Source organism: Amblyomma americanum, chromosome 1 (genome assembly GCF_052857255.1).
Source record: "Amblyomma americanum isolate KBUSLIRL-KWMA chromosome 1, ASM5285725v1, whole genome shotgun sequence".
Classification (NCBI taxonomy): domain Eukaryota; kingdom Metazoa; phylum Arthropoda; class Arachnida; order Ixodida; family Ixodidae; genus Amblyomma; species Amblyomma americanum.
This window is the reverse complement of record NC_135497.1, coordinates 409123352-409136396: the sequence shown is the minus strand read 5'-3', so window position 1 is coordinate 409136396 and position 13045 is coordinate 409123352. Positions and strand designations below refer to the sequence as shown.

Here is a 13045-nt window from a genome sequence, read left to right as displayed (position 1 = left end):
GTTCTTCTAGCAGCAAGGACAGGCTGGAGGTGTCGCATACTTGAGCTGGCAGAATCCTGCCTGAAGGAAGCGACAGAAGCTTCACTCCATTCAAGAAAACAGAAAGTGACAGATCAGGGAGAACTACCAAGGCGCATTTCACATTAGGTGAAGGATCATTCTCGATGAGAAGGAACCTAACGCACTGCTCATCGACAGAAACGGTCCAGAATTTCGTGTTGCAGATTCCAGGCAACTTAGATTTGAACTCCTCGTAAGATGAAACTTTGTTTCTTTTCTGTTCAAGCTCATTAGACTGAAGTGACTTCCTCATAGCCTCCTGCAAAGCAGCGTTTTCCCTTCTTGCTTTTTTCGTCTCTGGCGATTCACTCCGTCCAGGCGTTGAGGACAAGTATTTTGGGCAGTTTGGAAAAACAGAAGGCGCAGCATCAATCTTCAACTGTAGCCTGTCACGCTTCACCTCTATTATTTTCCCTGTCAGTTCATCTTGGTGTGACAACGTCGTAATGAAGTCGCCTGCGTGGAAGTGCAGTTCACACACCTGCACGAGAAAATGAAGCAAGGCCATTCGCCATGACTCTCCATTGCCTAAAACACTAAGTAAAAAGAGTCTGAATAGTGAACAGCTTTTACATATTTACACAGCTTTTACACAAGCCTTATGCACATCCACAGAACTAAATGCTTCCTGGACAATTCATACATAAGTGTAAGAAGTGATATCATTGCCTACAAAGACAGCATGCCTTTCCGGGAGCGACAGCTCACAACTAAGATAATTACCAGCGCCTATTAAGCAATATTTCAGTCTTACCCTCGAATGCTCTGTAGGTGTGAAATCCTTCCGTGGAATGGCTCGCAACCAGGCTTTTCTTCGTACTTCGTCTCTTGGGAAGCAATAAACACGTACTTTGGGACCATTCTGGTAGTTCCCGCGGCACCCGGGAACACAGCACCGGCCCATATTTCACGAAGTTGCACTCGCTACACGGCAGGCAATCAGTTTCCCATTCGTGCGCTAGCACAGGTACGCACGCCACACAAGAAACGGCCACACGAAACAGACACAGCCGTGCGAGGAGCGAACGGAAATGCACCCAACGCCAGGCTGAAAGACTCAAGCAGCAGCTAGACGCTCACTGCAAGACTGCGTTCGTGTCTGTGCTTGCCCGGGCAAGCGCGAGCACATCGAGGGAGACAACCGAGCGGAGCGGAGCCGCGCTTGGTGAGCAGCCTGACCGGACACTTGGCGTGACGTAGCGCGTGTGGAAAGGAGGGCCTGGAGAGGCCTGAAGAAAGTATTTAGAGGGTGTTGGTTATACCCCCAGTCAACAAACTTTATATTTTAAAGGAGTTCCTTGAACACCTCACCAAGTGGGAAATTCATGCAAAGGCCACAATCGGCGGGTTTTTGAGCAACAGCATAGCAGAGGGACTTCGTGTTTCAATTCAGAGCACACTTTAGTTGCATATCTCAGCACACTTCATTTTAAGTACGTGATGACTGCAAACTTGAGCCAAGACAGACTTGAAAGCGTATTTAGCATTGTTCGGCAATCATCAGGATCTATGACCATCGGAATGCCGCTTAGTTTTTGGTTAATGTACTCACATTCTACAATCTTGCGAAACTACCACCAGCGGGAAACTGTGCTCCAGAAGTGGTCACTTCCTTAGTTTCGGTGGCTAAGAAACAGCCGTGCAGCGAGAATATGCTGCTTATACTCGACAGACTAATTGATAAAGGAGCGCTCATGATGCAAAAACTGCATTGGTCTCTTGTGTCCCACGTACAAGTATTACCTCTTACGACAGTGCCTGTGTGACAGGAAAACGCCACGAGATGTTAATTGTATCTCCGGCTAGAAAAGCACTGAAAAAAATCCAGTGCATAGACTGTACGGCCTGTGTGAAACATGGACGTGAAATTGTTAATGACAATCAAATTCTATATTTTGCTTCGCCTGCGCTTCTACATGCATGAAGCCAATCAATGTTGAGAGGGCTGCCAAGAAAGAGCAGCCGAAGCTGTTAAAAGATGAGAAGATGCCAGTAAGTGGTGCAAACAAAAATGTGGGCAGCCTGAGTGCAAAGTGATGAAAATAAATGTGTTTAACAATGACTTTTATGTTGTGCTATACATTACTGATCCTTGGGTATCTTTTTCCTGACAGGTCGTGTGACCTACACAGCATGGGCTAATAATGCACGGGATTCTAAGTACTACTTAGAATGCATGCTTGTGTTCATTACTTCTGTAACTCGGTTGCCTAAGCACTAAGGAATGCGTTCCTGCAGCTTGCCTAAAGCACATGATTTACAGGACCCAGGTTCTCATCTTACATGTTTTAATTGTGCATGCATCTAGAAGTTTCCAGTGTTCAGTCTTTTTAGCGTCAGAGTCCGTAAAATTTGATTGGTTTATAGGTTTGGTTTATAGGGGTTTAACGTCCCAAAGCAACTTAAGCTATGAGAGACGCCGTAGTGAAGGGCTCCGGAAATTTCGACCACCTGGGGTTCTTTAACGTGCACTGACATCGCACAGTACACGGGCCTCTAGAATTTCGCCTCCATCGAATTTCGACCGCCGCGGCCGGGATCGAACCCGCGTCTTTCGGGCCGGCAGCCGAGCGCCATAACCACTCAGCCACCGCGGCGGCTCCCGTAGAAGTTGAGATCGGATCAATAGTATGAATGAAAATGCCACTGTCAATAGCGCTCTGTTGCGTGCACACACGGTCATGGGGTTTAGAATCATGGGTAATGTTCTTGATGGAAGGATATTTTTATTTAAATTCCTAAGACGGTATATAATATGGCATGGCAGCAGTATTCAGAAACGAGAATAGGGTGTAAAAATAAGTGGGTTCGTTTCGCCTTCGACTCTGGAGTGCGCGCACAAAATTTGCTCACAAAAAAAAAACAAAAACGTTTGCGTCGCTACGCCGATGACTGAACTGCGCATTGAAAAACCACGGCTAAGCTGAAATAAAAAAAAATAGAGCAATCGCACGCGCAAGTCATCTGAAAACACGCAGGAAATTCGTTTCGCGGGGTGAAACGCGCGCGTCTACCGCAGACGCCGTGGCTGGCAAGGCACACCGATTGCTCACAGCGCCTCCGCAGCGGTCATTCAGCATCAGCCCCCACCGCAGGCGGCGGACGCCAGACTAGCAAGTATTTCTAGGGACCCTAGTGGATGACAGCTTTTACTTCCACCGGAAATGGAGACACCTTACTACTCACCGCCCCCGGCACGCAGGCCTGGAGGGCGGGGGCCGGAGCCTCCGTGACTAAAGGCTAATAGAAATTTTCTCTCTTCGCGGCATCAGCCACCAGGCGGATTGGCTTGTTTCTGCCGAGCGTGTTCTTTGCTGCGCAGCAGGGCTTCCCAGCTTTCTCTGCTATCAAACATTCGTCGAATCCGGGGTAGTCCGCGCATTCCCATATTCTCTGCTTGCGGGTAACTGTGGAAACCACCTGACTGTCGGAACCTGGACGAGCGCGCGCAAACCTATTCCGAAACCGTTGAGAACTACAGAGTGAACAGAAAACTAGTGCCACCGCCTGATAAGAAGCCATGTAATAGAGAAGCGACCGCAAGGCGGCGCCCGCTAGCCGGAAATTTCGTTAACCCAGTATGGGCCTTTCACGTCCTACCATGCCCAGGTAACACGAAAACCAAATCTCGACTGATACGTATGATTTGCGTAGGTTCAAGTGGCAATAAAAAAAAAAGTAAATTGAGTCGAAACGTTTGTGTACCGCTGCTGCAAAAAGCCTGGCCACCAACTTTTTGTAACGCCTGTAAACATGATCTAATTCAGTTCACCGGCAAGCTTACACGAGTCGCGCGAGGTAAAGCATTTGTTCATTTATTAATAGTTACTTGCCTAATTACTCCCGAAGGCGCTGTACTGCAGCGCGAAGAGACGGGGCGACCGGGAGGAAGCTCCCGCGTGCGCTTTCCTTCTGTCGCATGTTCGGGCTAGTGTTCAACCATGAAACTTCTGCACTTACCCATACGTTGTTTTTTGCATGCTGAACACACTTTTGAACAAAAATTATGGCTGTGTTTCGGAGCTCGCAGTGCTGCTCATCAAAACTAGTGTGCTGCAAGATATAGCTGCTGCTGTTGCATATCGAGATAACCGGCAGAATTGCTTGTGGCAGATATATGCGTACCGCGGCTCGACAACTTTGCCGTTCTGACTCAAGGACAAATTTGCATGAATCCTGGTGCCATTGCCGATCGTCAGCCATGACCAAGTGCTCATGAATGCAAATGTTTGCTTTGCTCAAGTATACTAGGCTTATATAATCGGTTTTTTGTTCAGTTAGGTGCAGCTGCATGTGCTGCGCACTGATGAAGGATTAAGAGAATTGCTTGTGCTGCCATGAGGTGCAAGCAATCAAGAAAAAGCCAAAAGGCACACAGTGCGTAACGAGCTCAAAAGTGTTCAAGACTGTGTGCCTCAAAGAGAGTGCTGGAAGCAGCCTTAGCTCAGCATGGATGTGAACCGGCTGGAAAAGGCAATGAGTTTACAAACAGGTAAGAAAGTAATGTAACGAAAAGAGAAGTATTGATGCACATATTTTGTGCAGGCAGTTTCAGCTGCGTACCACCAGACTGTCTGGTTAATGTGGAAAAGGCTGGGGGAGAACAACCGACGGATTCAACCACACTGTGTGCTGAGCGCTGTTCGAAAGTGTCATGCCAAAACTAGTTTATATACAGGCTTCAAGCATTACACGGAACGCCCGAACAAGAGAAGGTAAACGGCACTGGCAGAAGATTACGTCGATCTGTGGTTTGGTAGAGCGCGGGCCACAGCGAAGCAAGCGCAGCCGGACGGCCGGCCGACTCTCCGTGAATGGCGCACACTTCCGCCAGTTCTTCCTCACTGGCGTCCCCCCACCTGGCGCTTCCGGAAGCGAAGAGGGCGTGCGACGGAAGGTTTTTAAGAAGCGATTGCAGCTCTCTTTGCGGACAGAATCAGGAAAAAAATTTAGACAAGATTTTCAAGGTCCTTTCTTCCCAACCACAGCGTTTCATGCGATTTGAAAACAGTTTCAGCGTCCCTTTAACAAATCGGGAAGACGACTTTGGCGAAGCCGGTCCAAAAATCTGCTTGCCACTCGTCATGATAATCGGCCTGCATCGCAATAAAACACCGCCCCTAGCTTCGTACAACGGTGCAAATAGATCGATAACTTGCCAAAAACAAAAAATCCGAGCATCGCCAGCGGCGAATCAGGTTGTCAACAAGGCGGGTGAACGAAGCCACGGTGTTTCCCCGGCGATTTTCTCCAGGCGGTCATTCGCGCCGTCCGGCTAGACAGACGGTCTAAATGCGTGGTAGGGTCATTGAATTTTGTTCCTACACATCTGTCAACGGCGCAGACGCGACGCGAACACTGACACTCGAACCGTAGAATTAGCACAATGTCATCGACAACGGTGCACCGAAAAACTCAATTGCAAACTTCATAGCTGTACACATCGGGAAAAAAACTGCCCAGTAATCATGCGAAGCCCCTATTGCAAAACCGTTCAGTTTTCACGATCGCGCTGCGTACCTACAATGAGCAGGTAATCGTTTTTTGAGCACAACACCTCAGACTCGAGCCACGGCATTTCCGTGAACCCCCCGTATGAAAGCGGCCACTGCCTTCGCGATTCGAAATACCCCGCAGGTTGAATGCATGGGCGTGGCGACCGCGCCCTCGTTCAATCCTTGGTCAGATTAGAGCAGGGGTTGCACGCGCCCAGTAAGAACTTGAAACAGCCAAAGCTCACTGCCTTTTTTGCACCTGAATAAAGTTTTGCTTCACTGATTTTTTACTGCCTCGCCGGTGCGGCGCAATTAAAGCTCGACTGCTTTAGATTTTCTCGGGTGGTCGTTTATATCGAATTACCGCTTATAACGAATTTTTTCGCCATCCCGCTGACTTCGCTATAACGAGGGATTACTGTACTTCTGGACGGAACTAGGAAAACAAACTCCAAGCAAGCATAAACATCAAATTGTGGGCATGCACACAGCTGGGCTCAGCACTTCCATGCTGAGAATTTATTGCAGTGACTGGGGCTCCCGGCGAGATCTGCCCTGTGCAGCGGTCGATGGTGCCGACTTTCCCTGGCTCGTGGTGCGCTCGGATCTGAACACGTTGGCAGCCATCAGTTTATTGATGGCAGGCCACGGCTTTTGGATAACTTCAGCCGGCAGCTGCAGCGGGTTCCACGAAGATTTCAGGTTTTCCTTACGCTGGCTCATGGAGGGAAAAGTCAGCGTAGGCTTTTCGCCAGGCTCTAATCTGGGTCCCTCCGCATCCTTTCTGGTTGGCATCGCAGGCAGCGTCTGAATCGCCAAGAGAGAAAAGGGAATCGGGGAGAGGATATTTGTCAAGTTTGTTCCTTTTCAACACACTGTTCCATGTCTTCCTGTTCTCTAAAAGCTTAATATCACATGTCAGCAATGTACAGCCCCACTAGGCGAGCCGAACTTCTCCAGTGAGGATGAGTACTGTGCCCATAATTCATGCAACAGCATTTAGGTTGTCATCTTGCAAAAAACCCCTGGTCCCTCCCTAACAAAATTGTCCTATTTGGTCGAAAGGGTCTCTACATCCTCAACACTGCCAAATTTGAAAATCTGAGGACCAGAATGATCTAGTACCTCCCATTGGTTTATCATATAAGATTTTACTAATCAAACCCAATGCTCACCTTAATCCATCCACTAACCTACTTTAATAAACCCACTAATCCACCTTAATCCATTTCCTGGGGTGTGCCTACTTCCAAAATTTGGGGGTCCTGTTGGAATATTTGAGGTTGGGCCATATGGCATCTTCTTCAAGACTGTAGGTAAGACCACAATTTTTTTTTTTTTTGAAGAGCATTACCTCTTCCTACTTATGTTTGTCAAGGACACGTCTGTCTCCAATGAAGGTCAAATCAACAGTTTCTACGTGACCACACTACATCACATAGCAACACTGGGCACGTAGCTCCTCAATTCTACCGATGCTTTCGATCAGTTATACATGTGCAAGTATAGCGGCCTTCGAAGTGAGACCCCCCCCAGGAACACCATTTGCATAAAATTTGGGGGCCACCTGTTTGAAGTGGTGTCAAATGGCTTGGCATGTTCCCGCTGATAAAATTACTAGTTGAGATGAAGCCCATAATATGTGCGAGATTCGCAACGACAACCTTTCCGCTCCAAAACCGTACATTCCGAGGGCCTTCAGACGGCCATTACGACTGAACCATTTGTCGCAGGGTGTTCCGGATCGTGTCAAACAATTTGTCACGCTGTGATGCACACGCATGTAAAATTAACCAGTATAACGAGGAAATATGCCAGATATAGCGAAGGTGGCTGTAAATCGCAATAGTGCAAAATCCACAAGGTACATGGCGCTGCTTGTGTCTTAGAAGGGATGTTTCCGGAAAAGAAACATCCGCAGGTGTTTGAATTCGGTCTTTTCCACGTTTTCTGAGCACACCGATGTAAACAATTGAAGCTCCCGTAGCTAACGCTCTCATATCGAATATGAGGCTGTGTTGGTGGAGTCGCATTTTTTTTTTTACATCTATAACTGCACACGGGACTCTCTACATCTAACTGCATCACCAGCGCTGAATGTTTGACAGGTGAAAACATCACGTGGACAGCCTTCTTATATGTCATTTGGTCACCACGGAACTGTACAGCGCCTACGTTCAAAATACACATTCTCTGCCGAGGATTTAGAAGTGGGCACCTTTCCGCAGTTGCATGCAGCTATCCCTATTACTTTGCCCCAGGAAAGGCAATACAGTAAAGCCTTGTTACAAAAGAAACTCAAGAAACCTGAGAAAGAAAATTCTAAACACTCTGAGGCTTCTGACAAGATCAGTTTATAGCACATCAGGATTTAAACACATTCACACACATTAACAGGAAATTGTTAATGTGATTTTGCATGGCTTCACTTCAACATGACATCTAGTTATTTGAGTTTGTGTCTGATGTGAAACTATCGCGGATAATTCGACGAACAGAACTATTCCATACAAACATGGCGACAGCCCAGGAGTCCGACCGATCTGACTACCGGCGTACGAAGCGACCAGCGCACCGCAGAAGCTGGGAGTGAGATACAACCCAACATAAATTCAATTCAACAGACTGTGCAGGAGTGCGAATGCAATTATAGAAGCAAAACGACTGAAATTTTCATGCAGTGAGACAGTAATAGCAACCATGTGATGTGCGACATCCGGCCGAAGAACAGAACAGTATCCAGCCAAGGGAATTAAAAGTGCAGCACATAGAAGTTGGCACGACATCGGTCGCACTGCATGAGCTTATCTGGGTTGCATCTCTTTTAAGGGGGGAGACGGCTCTTGGAGGGTAAAAAATCGCGAAAAAATCGATTTTTCAAAAATGGAATTTTCGAAATCTGCAGCTGTTTCTCTACCAGCCTGTGAATTTTCTATTCTTCAGAGCCAATAATTGTGCTGTAAAATGAGGATAAAACTTCAATCCGAGCTCTCTCTCGGCAGATTTTCGCGCAATAACGGGGCTCTTTCTGCGACATCCTATTATCGTTTCACTGCAGCGATCGCGGCCATCTTGGTTTCATTTGGAAGAGCTGCTTTTCGTTTTGAATTTCGCGCAGTTGCTGCTCTTTTATGTTTATTGAATGAGGGAGAAAATGCCGCCAAAAAGCAGTCGCAACGCGCGATGCTATTCGCTAGTCGGTGCACGTGACTGAAAGTTGCTATCTAATTGGCTGAAGGGTCTCGTGTCGTCTGCTGGAAGCGTCTGTTGAGCGCAAGCGGTAGCCATCTTGTCAAGGTGTGTTCGCTGGTGCATCTCGCGACGATGTCAACGCCGGCGCCAAAGTTCCGCACGACTCACAGATATGGGAAAAAGAGGAAAAAATCGCTTGTTCTGAAGAAGAGCGCCACGGTCACCTCGAGCACTGCGGACACCTCAAGCGCCGTGGATACGACTCCACCAGCAGATCGGGAGGTGCCGTCCGAGCTAGGCCTAACTGCGGCGCCGGTCGCGGAAGCCTCATCGGGCAGCGGTCGTGTTCGTCATGACACCCGAATGCTGCAAGCTTGTGAGATCGAAGAAACGGACAAGAAAGCGCAGGAGAAACTTCAGCAGATGGCATCAGCGGCAGCAACAGAGCGCAAGGCAGCGTTCTTCGGTGGAATGGGAGACTCCGCAAGTGCCCCACCCAGCGATACCTTCTCCATCGTCAGTTTGCGTTTGGTGAACGAGATGCTCGCGTCAGTGAAGTGCAAAGTATGCAACGGCGACGTGACGATTGAAAAATCCGATAGAGAGTACGGCCTCGCCGCCAAACTGACCCTGACATGTGAGAACTGTGGCGACATTTCATCTCGATGGAGTTCGCCGCGTGTGGAGACCGACCAGACAGTTAGCCCGTTCGTGGTGAACATCCTCGCCGCGCGCGCGATGCAGTCAACGGGAAACCAGCGTGCCGTGTTGAATGACATATTTTCGGTGATGAATATTTCCCACCGCGGTCTGCATTCAAAAACTTGGCAGAAATACGTCAAAAAAAGTTGACGCCCACGGTGGACCGTGCGGCGCAGAAGTTGGCTTCCGACTGCTCGTGATCAGTTCGGGAAGTTTACACAGAGTTTAATTTTGGAAATCCGGGCAACATCGCGGTGTCATTCGACGGCTCATGGATGACACATGGGCATTCATCGCACATCGGCGTCGGAACTGTGATTGAACTGTTCACAGGGCTTATTCTTGACTTTGTTGTTCTGAGCAATTTTTGCGCCGGCTGTGAGCAGGGCCCCAAAGAAGACGACCCGGCGTACCCATTGTGGAAGCAGAGCCACATCTGCCAAAAAAACACATCCAAGAAGGCTGGTGAAATGAAGGTTGAGGCTGCCCTGATCTTATTTCAGCGTTCCCTGCAGCAACAAAACCTCCGTTATACCACAATGCTGCCTGACGGGGACAGTCGCACGTTCCCCGCTTTGGAAGAAGCTGAAGTGTATGGATATATTGAAATCCATAAGGAGGATTGTGTGAACCACGTGCAGAAACGCATGGGCACTGCTTTGCGCAACGTGGTTACCAAACAGAAAGGTGCTGCTGGAGAATCGCTTGGTGGGAGAGGCAAGCTCACGCAAGATTTGATCGCTAAATTGAGCTCTTATTATTCGTGGGCGCTCAAATCCCACATAGGTGATGTGGAGGCCCTGCACAAAGCTGTGATGGCCACCTACCATCATGTGACGTCCAACGACTCCACTTCAAACCACAGCCTCTGTCCAACAGGTCCTGATTCTTGGTGCCGGCAGAATGCGGCAGAGGCCAGAGGCGAGGCAATGCCACCTCATCGGCACAATCTACCTCTTCATGTCTGCAATGCCTTACTGCCTATATACGAAAGGCTTTCAGACAGGAGACTGCTAGAATGCTGCCAACGAGGCAAGACTCAAAACAACAATGAGAGCTTGCACTCAATGATATGGTCCCTTGCTCGAAAGGAAAGGCATGCCTCTCTCTTCACAGTGCAGGCTGCTGTGGCTGAAGCAGTGATGAAGTTCAATGCAGGGAGCGAAAGAACTGCTGCATGTATACTGTAAGAGCTCAGCCTAATGCCTAGCCCCCAGACAACCAAGCGCATGCGGGAAAAAGATGTCCAGAGGAAAACAGCATCTGTGCAGAAGCGCAAATCTGCAGAAAATCTTCAGCGCACACTGAAAAAGCGCTATTCCAATCACTCTGGTCACACAGACTACGTCCCAGGAGGCTATTAGGTGTCTGCTAATGCCAGTATGTGAATAAATTTGAAGTACTTTGCCATAAACAACACTTCGTCTGTTTTTGCTGTTTTTCTCAAAATGGAAATTTTGGACTCGTAGCAAATCCCAAATTAGCATATCTCAGCATATATGGCAGATAGAACCACAATTCTTTTTTTAGCACGTAGCCATATGTGTACACTAGGTAATTTTGGGAGCAGAATTTGTAATTAAAGTTCAGAAATTTTTTAATTTGCCCTATTTCTCGATTGCAAGTTAGGCACTATTTGTACCTTGAGTTTCAATGTCTTTAAAAATTACTTATGACGGTAAAATCAAAAAACTCTTTCCAACATTTCATCCATTTCGGTTTGTAGAACCTAACAAAGTGCAATTTATTAACTTTTTTAATCTCTTAATTGTACTTATTAATAAAGGGTATTAATTAAGTGTATCTCAGGAACTAATCAGCCTATCATGCAACCAATGACATTTTTGGAATCAGCACGACAAACTAGTCAAGGGTGTGTAATTTGATTAAATTTGGTGCAGAAACAAAAATCTTTTCTTTAAGAGCAGTCTCCCCCCTTAAATAGTGAAGAATTTACTCTAGGGACCTGAAAAAAGTTGTCCTCAGTAACAGAGTGTCTCTTGTAACCCTGCCTCTTTTATGCGATGTTAACATGGAAACATAAGGAAACCAACCAAGCCACTTTATAATGTCTTTTATAATGGAGTGTCTCTTGTAACCACGTATCTTGTTACGAGATTTTACTAGTTGCTAACGAGGCTTCTCTTTTTCACAAGCAACAGGCCAAAACTGACCAATAAGTGGCGCCACCACTGCTTCATTAGTATGAGTGTGCACCACTACTGCTTCATTAGTGTGAGTGTGCAGCCAGCAACTGGCATAGAATTGCACAGAGCGGCAATTCACTTCGAACTTGACAGCCAAATACCCAGCACATGCATGTGCTAGGCCCATACTCAGGCACGCCTACCTGGTGGACACTTACAAATTCAGTCTGTGCCAATTGGTTGGCGACCCAAATGCAGAGGCACTGGCTGCATGACAGCAGCTAACCTGCCTTTTCTGTTGCATTACCTCTAATGAAACTGCACACCAACCATTGCATCAGTAACTGCAGTGCAAAAATAAATATTCGAAAACTTGCGCTATAAATGCTGATTCATAACTGTTCCAAGGCAGAAGCAAGTGGTTGGGCTTGGTTTAAAGGTGATGGGAGTTTTGTTGCAACTAATGCAATCCGAGGCAATGGCAGCAGTGTTTGCCGTTTTAGAACGCTAGCTTTCAATGCGGAGGTTCTCGGGAAAGGCGTTGCAGTTTTCGTGGTCAGAAAGTGGCCACGGTGAACCTGACTGAGGCTCCAAAGGCTTGGAAGGTATGTGAACGCCATAGCTAGGCTTCAAAGGGAAAGGAATAATGCACGAAGAAATGGAAAACTGGGAATCAGTCTTAAAACTGCCCTACCACTTTTGGTGAAGAAACACCAGCAAAAGCCTCAACCCCCTTAATGACAAGTAACTTAGCAGGGAACCTCCGGGTCATCACCACGCACCCTGTACTCAGAAATGGCTGCAACCACTATGTGAAACAGTGCACATCCTTTAACACAAAATGCATTTAATAGCCCAAACAGATCCTAGACAATGGTGTTGAGGCAGCAACAACACGATAGCACAGCAGGAGTGTTGCCACACCAATGGGCGCTGAGAAGACATACTCCCTTCTCGCCACTTCCAGATCACTGAACTGCTTTTGAAGCAATTTTTGAAATGTATACCATATCTACTCGCGTAATGAACCCCCTTTTTCCAGAAAAGTTGACATCTGTTTAAGGGGAGGGTTCATTACGCAGAAAAAAAAGTTTCAACACATTTTTTTTGGAAGGGTCGATATTTCATATCATACCTCCATCTGTCTGTCATCAAAAAACTCCCGTGGTCAGATGCGTGCGTGGGTGCTGCTGGTGTTTAGCACGGTGATGCGATCCTGCAATTTTGCGGTAGCCAGCGGCACGTCTAGATAACGCGAGCATGCTGAACGGCCCCGCCCCCCCCTGAAGGTCAGGTGCACGTTTTTTTATTTTTTGGGAGAGGTTTAAAGAGGATGGCAATGAGTGCCTTAGCTTACAGCATACAACGTCTTGGCGCTCTGCCAAGTTCGCCCCCCCCCCCCTCCCCCTCTGGCAAGAGCTCTCCTCAAAAGATAGACAAGTGATGTTA

General features: G+C 47.6%; 1 protein-coding gene across 1 annotated transcript in view; it reads right to left on the bottom strand.

The window, feature by feature from the left end:
• Positions 1-6028: 6028 nt before the first annotated feature.
• Positions 6029-13045, bottom strand: part of LOC144115799 (uncharacterized) — a 36556-nt gene continuing 29539 nt past the window's right edge. The window contains exon 7 of the mRNA XM_077650291.1: positions 6029-6362. Coding sequence (XP_077506417.1) covers positions 6075-6362 — 288 coding nt within the window. The 3' untranslated portion in view covers positions 6029-6074. The remainder of the gene's footprint in view (positions 6363-13045) is intronic.